The 17,109-nt window shown below is 44.0% G+C and overlaps 1 protein-coding gene across 1 annotated transcript in view; it reads left to right on the top strand.

The window, feature by feature from the left end:
- LOC137440959 (tyrosine-protein phosphatase non-receptor type 2-like) overlaps positions 1 to 15,930 on the top strand; it is a 160,897-nt gene extending 144,967 nt beyond the window's left edge. Inside the window, 3 exon segments of the mRNA XM_068137766.1 lie at positions 14,544 to 14,661; positions 14,980 to 15,115; positions 15,118 to 15,930. Of these exon segments, the coding sequence (XP_067993867.1) occupies positions 14,544 to 14,661; positions 14,980 to 15,115; positions 15,118 to 15,857 (994 nt within the window). The 3' untranslated portion in view covers positions 15,858 to 15,930.
- Positions 15,931 to 17,109: the final 1,179 nt, after the last annotated feature.

Here is a 17,109-nt window from a genome sequence, read left to right as displayed (position 1 = left end):
GAAACCCTTTATCTGGGAAAGCCAGGGCAAAACTATAATGACTCTCTAGAAGAATGGTTCCATCAAATTAATAGCTGGCTGAGACTCAAACTTCTATGGCTTGAGAACAAGCTTTTTGTGAACCTTTAGAAAAAATGTCTCTCCTTCAAAACAAGTTGCTAAGATACACGTCTGCATCCTATCCAAGGCAGTGCAAAACCTGACCCAGTACAAACGACTCTGATAGCTGTCCTGCATGGGGTAGTATTTCTAATAGCTGCTATGTGTAATCATAGACACCCGGGTGATAGTTGTGCTTGAAACCCATAGATGCACTGGATTAGACACAATGAATTTGAGTGAATGAGTTTGACAATACTGCTTGGAGCAATGAGGCAGAATCCATCCCATACTGGAAGCACGGACAGTGTGCTGTAAGCGCAGGATCTCTGTAAAGGACTTGTACCAAAAAGAGTGTAAAACACAACCAGGTGTTTGTTCTTTTAACCTCTGAACCTTCTCAGAGGTGCTGATCCGTTTCTCCCATTAGGGAACATTCTGCTGCAAATGATGCCTGAAGTGCTTCCATGTTTCAGAGCCATCATTGCTGTTTTAAGCTCCACACAGAGCTGATCTCCAGGAGCACAGCCCGGTCCTGTTTGCACACTGCTGCTATTGTACAGACAAAGTGTAGGTGAGGGGTGCCTCACCCAGGCTAGCACTGAACCAGCACCCATGCCAGTGTCTGTGGGAGCAGCAGAACCTGCAGCATCTGCTCTGCGTCACTTCACAGAACCAGAAAGGATTTGGATTAAATTGGCCATCTCCTTAGTGCCCAAGAATAAAGCTAGAGTTCTGTGGCATCTCTTCTTCATTTTCAGGCTGAACAGGCTATCAAAACTAAGCAGGAATCTTAGAGGTTCTACATTTATGTGTCTGAAAGATTTCTTCAGCTATAGCTTCCTGGCTGGTGAAACTAAACGTAATTAGTCCTTGCTAGGCCTTTTCTGTATTTTCAAAATCCGAGGCAGTGGAAAGCTTTCTGTTAAGGAGAGAAGTTGGGCCTTGATGAAATTATGCACACTAATAGATTTAAAAGAAAGCCAGCCTAAATGTAATGGAAGAAGTGATAGAATCCATGGGCAGCTTTTAATGTAATAAAAGCAATTGGTTTCTCTGACTTGAAAGAGCTGGTGTGTTCGGCGCTCAGCAACACTCATCCTGGCACTTGCTCCTGGCCATGTAGCTCATATAATTTTGAAAGGTACAAAGACATGAAAAACTTCTTACATGAAACAGAACTCATAGATATTAAGATGACAGAGGGTGAAATGAAGAGTGTGGGCTTTGAAGAAAGCAAGGCAGTTTTCAAAGCAACTAACTTTTTATTCTTTTTCGAGAGTTCCTCTGTCAAAGATACTTAGCTCAGCTGTCATTTCTGCCTTGCTGAAGCCATATGTTTCATAACTTAAATAGGAAGATCCATCTGTGTTACTGGGGCTGAATAGCAGTGGTTAGCTGCACACTCTGCATACAGATCATCTTGCTCTACGCAGGCTCGATTTTCACTTAAAAAAACTCAAGGAACAACAACCAGAACTGGCAGCTCCAAGTCATAGACATTTTCATGTCTCTGAGCCAGGAACTGAGAGGAAGGAGATCTCTTTTTTCATTGTCTGTATAATTTGTTCAAAGCCATCATGAAAAACAAAAAAGTTGTTTTTTAAAATGTAATTTCTTTAGTAATTTCAAAATCAGAACAAGTCTGTTCCAGTGTCTGCAGCGGCTGTAGAAGAGCACACAGATAGGTTACAAGATATTGCTCCATTCCATCATGCACAATAAGCTTTTATCTGTTGGACCAATTTAGTTTTGAATACCAGTAGGTAATAAAGTTTCAGGAACATCCACTGCCTCATGTCACCATCTGAGTCGGAGTGGCTGAGAGCTCCCAGACAGAGAGGGACCTGGGGGTGCTGATCGACAGCCACCTGAATATGAGCCAGCAGTGTGCCCAGGTGGCCAGGAGGGCCAATGGCATCCTGGCCTGCATTAGGAATAGTGTGGCCAGCAGGAGCAGGGAGGTCATTGTGCCCCTGTACTCTGCTTTGGTTAGGCCATACCTTGAGTCCTGTGTCCAGTTCTGGGCCCCTCAGTTTAAGAAGGACATCGAAACACTTGAAGGTGTCCAGAGAAGGGCAACAAGGCTGGGGAGAGGCCTTGAACACAGCCCTGTGAGGAGAGGCTGAGGGAGCTGGGGTTGTTTAGCCTGGAGAAGAGGAGGCTCAGGGGTGACCTCATTGCCCTCTACAACTACCTGAAAGGTGGTTGTAGCCAGGAAGGGGTTGGTCTCTTCTCCCAGGCAACCAGCACCAGAACAAGGGGACACAGTCTCAAGCTGCGCCAGGGGAGGTTGAGACTCGAGGTGAGGAGGAAGTTCTTCACCGAGCGAGTCATTGGAACGGGTTGCCCAGGGAGGTGGTTGAGTCATTGACCCTGGAGGCGTTCAAGGGGAGATTGGACGTGGCACTTGGTGCCATGGTCTAGTCATGGGGTCTGTGTTGATAGGTTGGACTCGATGATCCTCGAGGTCCTTTCCAACCTAAGTGATACTGTGATACTGTGATACTGTGAGTCACATTCAGTGAGGTATTTCAGCTGCTACAGTACTTTATCTGGCAAGGTGTGCAACACGGGTTACATCCTGCAGCAGCTGAGCCTTGCTGCCTTAGCAAGCAGAGGAACAGAACCTGAACCCATGCTGACCACAGTCTGGTTTCAGTGAGGTGCTGTTTTTCAGGGAAGAAGCTGCTTGCTCTTGCTTGCAAACAGCTCTGGCATAGTGTTGAGGAGTCTCAGACCTGCATGCTCCTTGTCAGAAAGCCACCCTTGCAGAGCCAGCAGCCCCAGCAGCCAGCACCTTTCTGCATCTGGCCCCATCCACTGCACCGCGCTGGCAGGGATAGCACAGTGCTGGTCTCCTTTGGACAAAGGAAAACCTCCTGTCTGTCCTAGCATCTTCCTGAACTGGAGGCATTTGGAGAGCCAGAAGACATGAGACTTGGGAGCTGTCTGCCCAGCGTTCCTTTAGAGCAAGTCTCCCTCTCTGGAGATAGCAAAACTTGCCTGGATGTGTTTCTGAGTAGTCTGCTCTAGGTGAGCCTGCTCTGGCAGGGGGCTGGATTGGATGAGCTTTCCAGGTCCCTTCCAGCCCCTGAGATTCTGTGATTCTGTGATGACAGATTTCACTTTCAGAGGGCACGGCAGCATGTGGAGCCAGACCTTGTGTAAAACCGGATGATGGTCTCCGGGTCTTTGCACATGTGTAGGTCTACTTATCCCTTCTTTTCTTTCCCCCATGCCCCAAAGAACTGGAGTAGGTTTTCTAGAATAAGAACAGAGGTCACTTACAGTGGAGGACAGTGAGGTGTTTAAAAATACAGGGTATTTTTTTTTATAACACTCTAGATGTTGTGTCAAATGAAGCATATTCTGGCTGCATATGCATTCATTTTGTCCTAGAGTTAATTTTAATGATGATTGAGGTGCTATAAAAAGGCTGATGGCTTTATAAATTTATAGCTGGAGAGCTGGACTGAAGCTAATTTTTCTCCTCTAACAAAGGATTTGATAAAGAGCTTGGTCTTAAGTTTGGTTTTGGTTTGGTTTTTTTTCCTTAGATGTGTTTAATTTTTCTCCTTTGTCAAGGGGTTTGAGCTATCTCTTTCTGTGATAAATGGGAATCCTTTCAAAAGGCAGCTAGTGTCAGACTGCACACTGAGTGCATGTGCAGGGAAGATGGAAAAGGATTCTGGCTCTCAGGTGTCCCTTCCCATTACTATAGCTCTGCTGCTTGCTCTGGCAGGGGTGCAGGCTACAGGAACTGTTCCTGTGGTATCAGCTGTGAAATCCTTGACTCACAAAGAACCCCCTTCTAAGAGGTCAAAAGCAACTGTACTTGTGAAGTGGATTTTTGTCTTCTGAGGTGTCTGATTCACTGCATGGCTTACACAGCATTCCCAGTCATGTCAAACTACATTGAAAAAAACCCCTTGGATTAATTTCTTTCCTGTTAATATAGGCTGGTTTCAAACAGCTTTTCCTCTTGTTTTTCTTGCCTTTTGTGCCTATTAGAAAGCCTTCCTAAAACACAAGTAAATAATGTTATGGGTGCTAGGTATGACTATCAGCTCCTACTGGCAGGTACAGAAAATCTGCCCTTATGTAGACTAAACTGAAAAATTCCTCTTCTCATGTCTGTTTTTGTCTACCAGCCTTATTCCTCCTTCCTCTGCTCTAATATTTATGTCTTGGTTATAGAATAGAATAGAATGAATAGAATAGAATAGAATAGACCAGACCAGACCAGACCAGACCAGGTTGGAAGAGACCTTCAAGATCATCATATCTAACCCACCATCCAGCACCACCTAATCAACTAAACCATGCAACCAAGCACCCCATCAAGTCTCCTCTATTAATTTTGCATTAATTTTTTTTTCCAATAAAGACCAAGTGTTAACCAAATAAACAAAAAATAACAGAGACATTTTCAGAAGTGCTAATTAATTTGGCTTGATCAGTTCCTGGTAGCTGGTACTTCCTAGGCTAGATGTTTGGGCACCTGTTTCAACTCTGGGTGTTAAACAAAAGAGCAAAGCTGCAGAGCATCTGTAAACCAGCCCAGATCTCAGTTGAGGCATTCTCATCAATGAAGATATTGAGTATCAGTGATCTGCTGCAGGGCACTCTTAGTTCTCCTGAGAAGCTGAACCTGAAACTCTGAATTTCCTTTTTCAACACTGTATCCCTGCTCTGTGGCTATACTGAACTTGGGGAATACCTTCTACATTCAGGAGTGAGAGAAGCTGAGGCAAGGTTTGAGCCTTTCAGCTCAATGCTAGAGTACATTTCTATTCATTAAGCCAGGCAGCAGGATGACTTTCTAACAACTATGAGAGATAGTGTGCCTCCTGCAGTAATACACCTGCTCCAGATCTGTCAGGAATGATCTATCTCCACCATCTGAAAATATCACTCCAGAGGATCTTAAAGTCTTTTAAAGTCATGTTCCTAAACCAAACTTCAGCATTTCATTGATTCCTTTTCTCATTTTATTTCCTTTCACCTTCTCATTTCCTTTCACCTCAAATTAAGAAGCTTACCTGTACTCATCAAGGAACACAAATAGTCCCATGGGAGATAACACTTTCAGAATTTGCTAAAAATTAGTTTCCTAGCCAGGCCAGCTCATTTCTGGTTATCACACAGCACAAGTACTAAAATGTTTCTGTCTGTGGACAACACTGAAATGCTTAGCCAGTGTGGAACACGAAAAAGTGAAGTGAAAAGGCTGTGGTGAAGAACTGGATATCTGTCCAAAGTGTGTTCAGTACATTTTACCAACTGGTCTCTGGAATAGTCAAAAACTACTGGATGCCACTCCAGAGGTCTCTCACCAACCCACCTCTGAAGCATGTCCAGCTGTACTCAACATGCTGCTCAGTGGAGGGTGCAGGCAGGGAGAGCTGGTCCCATGGGGTGGGTGAGCTGCCTGCAGACTGCCAAGGGGGAGAGTGTTTGAATTCCCACAGGTAGCTGTAGGGACCAGCTTCCAAAGCAGGGCCTTGTAAGCAGATAAGGTGCTAAAAGCATCTCTTGGTAATGTGCATTTGACACAGCATGCTTTGTGTTTCAGTCTTGGGTGCTTTAAGCTGTGAGGGGGTCGGGTGGTTGTGGTGTTTTTATAAAAAGAACAGTAGGGAACTCACAGCTGGTGGCATTCTAAACATATAGACAGAGATACTGTTTGCTGTGACAGACCAAATTTCAATGTCATCAAACTGGAAATTCCCATGAGAGAGTCTCTCAGTGCTCCCTACTCTAAAAGTCAGCTTTTTTGAGCGCTTGTGGTTCCTAACCATGCCAGGCTGGTTCAGCTATTGCCAGATCAATTTTCAATATTCAGGCAAGGCAGCTTTGTAAATTATCATGTCAAGTTTCTTATCTCTGCCTCGTTCTATACTTTTCTCTTAAGCACTGGGCATGAACTGTAATAATAAGCACTAGAAATAATTCTATGGCTAGAGCTTGTCCTTTGGGGGATTTATATCCAAGTAAGCACAATGTTTACATTTCCATTTGCTGCAAGAACTGATGTGGAAATTGTGCCTAACTGGGTAAAGCAATGGATTGTTGGGGCAATAAAAGAAAAGGTGCAGCATTAGAAGCTGGTAACGGACACTGCAGGTGCTAGACAACTGAACAATGTTTAGATGTGCTCGTACCTGTCTAGTGATGGAGCTTGTACATGTCTCAGATGATTTGATAGAGTATATCATCGCTTCTCATTTTATCAACATACACATTGAACCGATGGAATGTTTACTTTGTACTACTGTAATTCTAGCATCTTAAAACAGAGTGCTAAAGCCTCAGCCCTGCTTCAGGTGTCATTGCTGTTTTATGAGCTAGATAGAGGAGTGCCTTGTGACAGCACTGACTCTGTACGGAGAATCTACCTATGGGTTCCAATTACAGTTAAGAAGTTGTATGGAAAACTCACTCTAGCTTTGCAATCATCATCTTGCTTAGCTGCAGTCCTTAAGCCTTCCTTGGTGTAACTGCTGTCACACATGTGCATGCCTGTCTGATGATACGATCTCCAAAGTCTCTTAACACAAAGAAGTAAGAAAGGGGAAAACCAAAACAAGAAGAAAACAAAACCCAAACCAGCCCAAGCCCCTTAGACATGACAGGGAGGACAAAATGCAGAGTCAGTAATGGAAGAATGTCAGAGGCTGCTGCAAGTCCTTGTCTTTCACACAGAAGCTCAAAAACTATGCTGCAGTGCCAGTAGCTCAACCCCTCCTGAAAAAGGGCATTGTGATGGTACTTAGCTCTGATCTTCTCATTTCATAGTTGAAATCCAAACTAGGCAATGAAAAGTGGTTCCTTATGGGGCAAATCAGAAGTTGGGAGGAGCTTCTTGGCACTTAATACATCTGAATGCTGCTAATAATTCTTTCACTTGCCAGGTACTGCCCTACTGGGCTTCAGGAGGTGTCTCAAAATAGAGATTCCCCTGGTGCTGCCAAGGCTGCTCCCACCACTGAATTAGGTGGCTGTCTTTATAGATCTGATTAGGAGACTTCAGCAGTGCTCCAGAATAGAGGGGATCCAGTTCTACCTCTCTAGCCCTGTAGCTCATAACTGAATTCCAAGTGGTTCTGAAGGATCTTAATACAGATTGAGATCTGTGTATTAACACATCTCAATCTGTGTTAATACAGCTCCTATTCAGATCATCCTGTTTTGTGCAAGCAAGCCCAGAAGGTATTTCTGTCTATGCAGCTAACGCCTGTGTTAGAGCTCCTGATCAATCATTCTCTCAGGATTATTGCTGCTTGCTTTCCTTGTTTGAGTGAGGGGGGTTTGGAGTGTGTGAATTGCTGTGGTTGCACTCTAAAGGGTGAGGAGCACTCGGTGGCCCTTGACAGCCCTGCTTTGCGTGGATGGTGCCAGCTGTGCAAGCTTTGTCTTTTTTATTTTTGATGTTTGGCACTTCTTCTGCTTCATTGTTTTTCTCAAAACACACTGCAGTGATTTCTAGCATGATTATTAATTACAAGTTAATTTCTGATGTCCTGGCACATTTAAAGATCATATAAATAAAAAGAAGTTCTGAAAAAGATCAGAAAAAAATGATAAGGTACTGGCAGGGTTAACGAAGTCTTGCAGATGCAGTTTAGCAGACAGGTACACAACACCTAGATATATGTCTTGTTTCCCTAGGTCTATTTCATTTTAAGAAGGACTCGATGTTTACAAATTGTTTCCAGTATAGATTTACTTTTTGAAGAGGTTTGGAAAGCAGAGGTAAGCTCGTGTGCCCTTTTGCAGGAGCTGTGGAAACAGCAGAGCATCAATGAAATGATTCAATATTACTGAATGTGACTCTTGCCAAGCAAGGCTGCGTGAACAAAATCCTGCTTGTGCAGAGAAACAAATGAAACACTTATTGATCTGTATCAAATGGATTCAAAGGAAGTTATATTAAGACAGAGTCGTCTTGTTGATGCATCTGTCTCAGTAATAACTTTTCCCTGGTTTCAAGCCTCATGGTGCACAATTCCACAAGAGGCTTTGCTATCCAAACTGTCCTTTAAACACTATGAGGAAAGGGGGAGGAGCATTTTAACCGATACTGCTTATCAGGCTGAGTTTTCATTTTGTTTCTCTCATCTAAGAAGACTCACTCTTACTGACAAAGACATTTCCCTGGTTTACATTCATATTGGATGCATTTATTGGAAAAGCACAAATTCCATATATTGTGAGGCCATCTCTGAAACTGTTCTTTCAGAGAGTGGTTTCAGTTCCCCAGGCTGTCACTCACTGCAGGAGAGTAGCTGCTTTAGCATCAGTGCAAACAGTTAGACCACCACTCACACAGGCAGAGGCAGTCCTGATCAATCACCTGTACGTATTTTCTATTGGTCTCACCATAACATACAATTAACTCTGGAATAAGAGCACTGTGGGATGTTGCCTGCTGTCTGAACACACCACTAGTGTAAGTGCCTGGTGTGAGCAGAGTGGGGCAAACCCATGGTAGGCATGTGCAGGTGGGCAGGCTGCTGAGAGGTGCCAGCTGCCTCCTCTGGCTGACTGCTCTGTTATCTCCAGCTGCCCAGCCTGGCACTGAGAACCAGAGACAGCTGAGGCTCAGTAAGGATCTATTCTGCTCTTCATAGGCTCAGTACTTGACCCCCTTGGCCCTGTCCCTGCAGGAACTGACATCTGTAGCCCAAAGCCCCTCAGCCTGAGGGCAGCCAGGGGTGGCATTAGGTAGGCTTGTGAGGGTTAGGGAGTTGGATCCCATCCTCCCTAGGGGTGCCTTCCGACTCAAGATCTTGTGAGTGAGAAGCACATGCTAGTGTATCCTGGATGTAAGCCAAGGACAGGCACACGCTAGTGTACCCAGGATGTAAGCCGACATATCTCAAGCCAAGCAGCCCATGCCTGTGCCAGCAAATGAAGGCATAATGCTGTGGGATCTTGGGGTTTGTTATCTGTAGATTCTCATTTGTTTAAATACAGAGAATTCTTCTGCATCTGATGCAAAAGGATGAAATATGAAAGGAATGCTGCAGACAGTGGTTCTGTGCATGGGCTTTCTCCTCAGGAACTCATTCCAAAGTTGTGCTAGCAGAAAATGTGAGTGCTTTGTTCTGTTCTGACTGAGGTAGCTGGATACCTGTTACCAAATACTAATGGATAATGAATTTGTGAACCTAAATTTGTCATTTTTAATGACAAGATTTAATCTCCAATGTTTTAAGGACTTCTAAAATCCAGCCTATAGCACAGAACATTTCAGAGTCTATGTGAAGTGCACCTGTTAATTCATTGAAATGTTGAACCACTTAAGGTTAGATGCTGTTAGCAAACCATCAACCTCCCAGTTGGTGAAGTAAGACTGATAGGAATGAGAAATGAGAATCAAGAAAGAATAGAAATCATCTGTTGTATAGTAATACTATGACACTTTCCAAATAAAAAGCTTTTCCTAGTTTCTAAATGACATTAGGATCAGGGGATTTCCAACCACCTCAGAGGAGTCTAAGGTTTTAGGATTTCCTATAAAACTTGCTTTGGTGCTTCCTGGAATCCTGAGAGCGTGTGGAAGTCTTTCACATTCCTTTCCCTTATTAGTCTGGCTTCAGAATATCTTCAGCTGAAGCACTCAAGGGCATGATCATGCATCTGATGGCACAGACCACTCTATGTTTCTTTCAGCAGAAGATGGTTTGGGAGCTTTGTTGTGCTTACAGCAGTTGTGAGGTTTACAGTTCACTTTTCCAGCAGTCCATAAACTCTGTGACTCCTGGGTGTTTGTTACCTTTGACTGGGTCCCAGCACATGGTTTAGAATAGAATAGAATAGAATAGAATAGAATAGAATAGAATAGAATAGAATAGAATAGAATAGAATAGAATAGAATAGAATAGAATAGAATAGAATAAACCAGGTTGGAAGAGACCTTCAAGATCATCAAGTCCAACCTATCACCCAACACCACCCAATCAACTAACCCATGTAACCAAGCACCCTGTCAAGTCTCCTCCTGAACACCTCCAGTGACGGCGACTCCACCACCTCCCCGGGCAGCCCATTCCAATGGGCAATCACTCTCTCCGTGTAAAACTTCCTCCTGACCTCCAGCCTGAACTTCCCCTGGCGCAGCCTGAGACTGTGTCCTCTTGTTCTGGTGCTGGCTGCCTGGGAGAAGAGACCAACCTCTGCCTGTTTACAACCCCCCTTCAGGTAGTTGTAGACAGCAATAAGGTCACCCCTGAGTCTCCTCCTCTCCAGGCTAAGCAGCCCCAGCTCCCTCAGTCTCTCCTCACAGGGCTGTGTTCCAAGCCCCTCACCAACTTTGTTGCCCTTCTCTGGACTCGTTCCAGCAAGTCAACCTCCTTCCTAAACTGAGGGGCCCAGAACTGGACACAGGACTCGAGGTGTGGCCTAACCAGTGCAGTGTACAGGGGCAGAATGACCTCCCTGCTCCTGCTGGCCACACTGTTCTTAATGCAGGCCAGGATGCCATTGGCCCTCTTGGCTGCCTGGGCACACTGCAGGCTCATGTTCAGCCTACCATCAACCAGCACCCCCAGGTCCCTCTCTGCCTGGCTGCTCTCCAGCCACTCTGACCCCAGCCTGTAGCACTGCATGGGGTTGTTGTGGCCAATGTGCAGAACCCGGCACTTGGATGTGTTCAATCTCATGCCCTTGGACTCTGCCCATCTGTCCAGCCTGTCGAGGTCTCTCTGCAAAGCCTCTCTACCCTCTAGCAGATCAAATCCTGTCCCCAGCTTGGTGTCATCAGCAAATTTACTGATGATAGACTCATGTTTACATGTTTACATGTTTACATGTGAACCAATTCTTTGTCACCCTCCAGCAGAACTGGGCACTGCGATTAGCAACAGAACTCAAATGCCTGGGAGTTTTTCTGTAATGCCTGTTCCTCCTACTGTCCAGCATTCTAATTCTACTGCAGCAGTCTCAAAATCCATAGTCTCTCATTTCAGAATTGCTGCATAAATGTTCTGTACCTCACAGAGATCTGTTCCCTTAGAGATTTAACTGTTTGAGAGTGCACAGGTTTTGAATGCTTCACAGTTTTTAGGAAAACAATCTCTGTTGACTTTTGGTACAGATCTCACAGAGCTTAAAATCTGTAAAGGGTGGGAAAAATTGCTTCACAGTACTGCTTTATGAAAATAGGATAGTTAGCAGTGATGGGAAGAGAGAAATCCAGCTAGAACCACAGATTTCCCTTTATAGGTTTAACTCAGAACAACTTTACTTATCTTGCAGCTATAGAAAACAGTGCCAGGCAGGTGCCTCTGTGCCAGTGTGCTCTGCCTGGCAAAGACAGAAGTTCTTTCTTTGTGGTTTTTGTATCTGACTTACTTATTTCACTTATTGCAATCCATTATCATAGAGTTTTTGCTGACTCTAGTGAGCTCTTAGTTGTTGTCTTGCATGGGTTGAATTGTTTCTAAATGTAGACCCTTTAAAAAGAAAACCAAACCCAAGTCTTTTTCTTCTGGGATGTAAAGGGTGCAGTGGTGAAAGGACAACACTGTAGGGAAGAGCCACTTCTGATCTTGAATACAAAGGAGCCCGTGCTGCCTCAGAGGTGAATGTGTGGTCATTATCAGCCACATAAAATATTTTAACTGCCCTCTGGAGCTGTGACTTCTGGGCTCTCATAAATCAGATGAGATACTGGTGGTCAAACAGACTTCTTTATATTCTCTGAGTCAAAAGAACCATTTTCCCACAATCACGTTCACCCTGCACCCCATTTTAAACCAAAAGTTCTTTTTCATTGCTGGCTAAATTCCTGCAAAGCAAAACTGGCAGCTGACTTCTCTGCAGTAAAGAATGAGAGCTTCCTGGTTTATCAGCAGCCTGATCTCCCATGAAATTCTACCATTTACCAATCAGCAGGGCTTAGAGACCTAAATGCTTTTGAGTGTGAGTGAGCATACACCTCTCATATGGGTACAGAAGTGGGAATGCTGAAAGCTCTCTAGGAGATCCAGAGATTTCAAGCTGCCCTGCTAGGAATAACCTCTCCTCCCACTCTTTGAAGAGCTCTGATGCCTGAAAGGCATCACAGCCCCTACTACTCTCTTCTTTCTGTAATAGCTTCTTGCTGAGCCTCAGCTTCCCCTTGTTGCTTTCTTCACATTTCAGGCAGACACCAGGCTTTGAGGGAACTTGGAGATCAGATGAGTTACATGCACAAAGTTCTAGGGCAAACAAAGAGTCAAACTGTGATGAAAACAAAAAGTGCCATGAAAAGCCAAGTCCAGACAAACTAAAAAGAAGGGAAATGGCAACCCACAAGTGAAGAGTTTGCAGTGCCAGGGAATATTGCCATATAATTCATGCAATATTGCAAATCATCTGACTCTGACTGGAGCAGAACAATCTTCAGCTCTGACGTTTTGTCAGCCAAGATTAACTGTTTTGTTGGAAAAAATTGTAGCTTCTAATCGTCTCTACTTACAGAGCAGTGGTTGCATAGCAAACACCTTGAATTTGGCAGCTTTACAATGTAAAGAGAAGGTATGAGCTAGTCTATAGAATTTGCATCTCTGGGCATGCACAGCCTTTGGCCTAGGAACTGTCTACATATACACAGCACAGGTGACAAAACCCTCTGCATCTTCTGATCCTTCCTCGCGTATCTTGGATCCTGACAAATGAAAGCTGTTATTATATGCAATCTTATGCAAAATACTCTTCCAGAACTTCTATGGAGACTCTCTGAGGAGTCAGCCTAAATTTCATGAAGAATTTAGCTACAGGGCAAATGTTTCCTATTTTCAGTTTTTGCAAGTCTTCTCTCTCCCAGGGCGCTCCTAATACACTCATCTATAATCCAAATGATGTTTCCTGCTGGATGGTTTTACTTAAGCTGTGTTTCTGGTTCCTGTGAGGTCAGAGAAGCCAATCTCATCACTATTAAAGCTTGTGTAGAATTCTGAGTGACTCTTCTTGAGTTCACTGCAGCATGTCAAAAGCTCAAAAGACTCTTTCCAGCATCCCTGCGAGTTGATGGCTATAAATGCAGCTCCTCTCTCAACCTCACCTCTCAGGAAGTTGCAAATTTGGATCCTTTTTGGGCTCATATTTGGCCTTAGAATAGTACAACTGGAATTCTTTCAACACAGATAGCAGTTACACACGCTGCACAAAATAATTTCATCAGTAGCATGTCACAGGGCAAAAGTACTTTCTATTGCAGTGCACAGAGGGACTCCTCCATTGTGTGAGGGCATTTAAATCTGTGTCCAGAGAGCATTATGCACTTCCTCAAATGAAGTCAGAAAAACACAAACCACCTCTCTGCTGTGCGCTGCTCCACTGCCCAGAACGTTGTTTTCATGAAAAAAAAATCTGTATGTTGACAAAAATGATGTGCAAGGATGAGTTCTCTGCAAAGCAGAATCTGCCACAATGGGAAACCGCTGCCTTTGGTCTGAGGTATTCATAGAAATAAATCTTTCCGAGGAAAACTGCTGAGACAGCTTCTGGAGGTGGTGAGAATGTCAGATGGGACTTCAGGAAATCAAAGCAACACTCTTAGTTACATTAAATAATTCCCCTGTGACCTTTACATAATCTGGGCATACTTGCACTTGCAGGGAGGTTGGGCTAGACCATCTCCAGAGGTCCCTTCCAAGGCCTACCATGTCATGATTCTGTGCCCAGGTTGTTTAGGATACTTTTGCAAAAGCTCATTAAGCAGAGTCCCACTGATTTCCAGTGGGAACTGCTGTGCTAAACGGCTCCACGTCACTCAGATGGAATTGCCTGGGGACATGAGTCACCAGGGAGTCAGCATGGGCTGGTGTTGGACGAACCTATTTGTAGAGCAGTGTTGAAGAGCTGCTTCACAGAGCTCTAGAAGGGGCTTGAATGTTGCAGTGGTTAACAGCTTGGATGGATACGTGGCTGTGCATGCACAAAGTGCATATTTGTGTGTCCTGGGTGCATGTTCTGCCTGGCTCCTCTTGGTCAGTGTTAGAAAGCTCACACTGCACAGCTGGAAGTGCAGGAAGGTGACAGCTATGGCCAGGTCATTGCAGGTACTTGAGAGAGTGATGACTTCATGGAAAATTAGGACTATTCATGCTTTTTGTACAGGTGACCCACAGGTATCACTGAGGAAAGCAAACAATCTTTGCTTTGTTTGCTCCTGAGCTTGTTGTCTGGAAAAGGCTGATTCTACAATTCAGTTGATTATCCTGCTGGTAATGAGGACAGGAGAACACTGAAAATTTCTCATGTAAGTGTTATTAGCTTTGAATTCTCCAAAAGCAGCTCTCTCAGAGCCCAAGAGAAATCCTGGTGTTCAATCACCTGGGACTGTGAGGAGAACACAGCCCTTGCTGGGTGACAGGGAAGGGCAGCACAGAGACATTCAGAGCCTGGTGATAAAGTGGGAGTTATTTCATCTTGTTTTTGCTTCTGTGAAGGAGCAGAGATGAGCTCCCTCCTACAAGAAATGTAGAATGCCCTCAGGCACTGGAGATCTCAGGAGTGCCTGTGTATCTCTCTCTGTCTGGCTCTCACACCACTGAACAAACTACCCAGGCAAGTAACTGAGTTCATCCCACAAAACCAGGAGAGAAATCAAGCTGCACTGATTTGCAGGATTAACTCTTGAAGAGGACTTTCATAGACACTGCTCCAGGAGCTAGGTATTGGTGGATTGCAAAGTGTGTTCCTGAAGGTGATTGCTGGTGTGTCTGATTTTCTTTTCCCTCCTCTTCCTCCTCTCTCTGAAAGACACATCCCCCCCGCCCAAGCCCATGCTCAAATATTTCTCAGAGAGGCAGGCATTTTTTTGGTTGAGGCAAATAATCCAGAGCAGTAGGTGACCCTTTGGAAAGATGTTAATTAACTGTAAAGAAAGACTCGGTGAAGTGTGCACAGTACTGGCCAAGAAAAGAAGAGGATGCTATGACATTCAGTGAAACAGGTTTCCATGTGAGGCTAGTATCTGAAGACATCAAATCCTATTACACAGTACATCTACTGCAGTTAGAAAATATACGACGTGGCCAGACTTCGGAGTTCCTGAATCCCCAGCTTCATTCCTGAACTTCCTCTTCAAAGTCCGAGAATCTGGGTCACTAAGTCCTGAGCACGGACCTGCAGTCATTCACTGCAGCGCAGGCATAGGACGCTCTGGCACCTTTTCATTAGTAGACACTTGTCTTGTTCTGATGGAGAAAAAAGACCCATTTTCTGTAGATATTAAGAAGGTATTGCTGGATATGAGAAAATACCGAATGGGACTTAGTCAAACTCCTGATCAACTAAGATTTTCCTATATGGCTGTAATAGAAGGAGCAAAATTTATAATGGGAGATTCCACTATGCAGAAACAGTGGAAAGAGCTTTCTAAGGAGGACCAAGCGCCAAGTTCTGAGCAGTCTCCTTCAAACCCAACCAAACTAACCACAGAGAAGTACAATGGGAACAGCATAGGCCTGGAGAACAAAGATCAAATGGAGAAAATAAATACTGACCTGAACTCCACTAAAGTTCAAGATCTCACAGATGGAAACATTGAAAGTTCTGTCCGAAAACGACTGCGAGAGGATAGAAAAGCCAACACAGCACAGAAGCTGCAGCAGATGAAGCAGAAGCTAAATGAGACTGAAAGAAAAAGAAAAAGGTGGTTATATTGGAAACCTATTCTCATTAAGATTGGGTTTGGCACACTGATTTTAGCTGGTATTTGTTCTTGCTGGAAAATGTACTTTCAAGAACATTCCTTGTAAGTAAAGAGTAAGCCTGTCTGCTCCAGCAGCTGCTTTTGCTGCCAGTCAGTGACCAGGGATGTGACTTCTAAGCACTAAATCCTTGCACCTGGAATGGGTACAGACTGTTACATACCATATAGAAGTGACTCACCTAAAACTTGATCCCATGTCAACATCTCAGGACTTTCCACTGCAGGTACTTACAAAACTGAAACTGCTGCCCCCCCAACCAAACTGATGGGTTCTTGTTTATATGGGCAGGTACAAACTTGCTGCAACTGTTTATACACTTTTTAAATGGTGTTCTCCCAGATCTTAAGCAAACCCTGAACCGCAGAGGTTTAGCTCCTGAAGGCTGTCTGGATTTAAAGTTACTTGCCTGACATAAGCAATAAACAGTGTTGTATCCTTTACATTGTTAATGAAAAGAAGTTATCCTTCGATGTCTGTAATGTGTAATGGACTAGTGACATGAGCATAAACACTTTATATTCTTATGACTCTAGGATAAATCTATTTTATAATTGCATATTTAATCTTTTTGTAGTTCATTGTACTTTTAAAAAGCTCAGTTTGTACAAATTTCTGCCCAAAAAAGAATTTGATTTTGAAACTAAATGTATTTATGATTTCTGCATGAAAATACCAGTGTGACCATTCCCCAGATCTTGACTCTCCAAGTTACAACACGAGCAGCTAGGGGTCTAATCAAGCACCCGCCAACTTCTACTCAGTTCATTTGCATTCCTTATTTATTTTTTTGGGTAGTTTTATTTAAGTCAGGCTTGGACATTTTTTTTTTTTTTGGTTTTAAGGCTTTTGAGGACTTAGCCCCCACTGCAGAGCATACTTAATGTACTCAGACTTCAATTACTGTTTGGAGGCCAACATCTGTTCAAGTTCTGACATTCCTTTAAATGTGAAAGAGAATGGTTTGTGTGTCTGGGGATTTTAATTGCCAGAAAGAATACGACGCCTTGGGCAGTAACAGGGATAGAAAGCACCTAAAAAGGGAACTGTAGGAATTCCTAGAGTGGTTTGAATAGAAAACAAGTTGGTTGGTGGCACTCTCCTGTATGCTCAGCTTTGTGAGCCACTCCCGGGGAGGTGGTGGACTCACCATAATTGGAGATGTTCAGGAGGAGACTCGATGGAGTGGCTGGTTGCATGGTTTGGTTGATTGGGTGGTGTTGGATGATGGGTTGGACACGATGATCTTGAAGGTCTCTTCCAACCTGGTTTATTCTATTCAAAAAGTCTTAGTAAACTT

Source organism: Melanerpes formicivorus, unplaced genomic scaffold (genome assembly GCF_026170545.1).
Source record: "Melanerpes formicivorus ecotype bairdi unplaced genomic scaffold, bMelFor1.0.p_v2 SCAF_4, whole genome shotgun sequence".
Lineage (NCBI taxonomy): Eukaryota > Metazoa > Chordata > Aves > Piciformes > Picidae > Melanerpes > Melanerpes formicivorus.
Note: the sequence above shows the minus strand (reverse complement) of the source record. Positions and strands in the feature narration are given on the sequence as shown.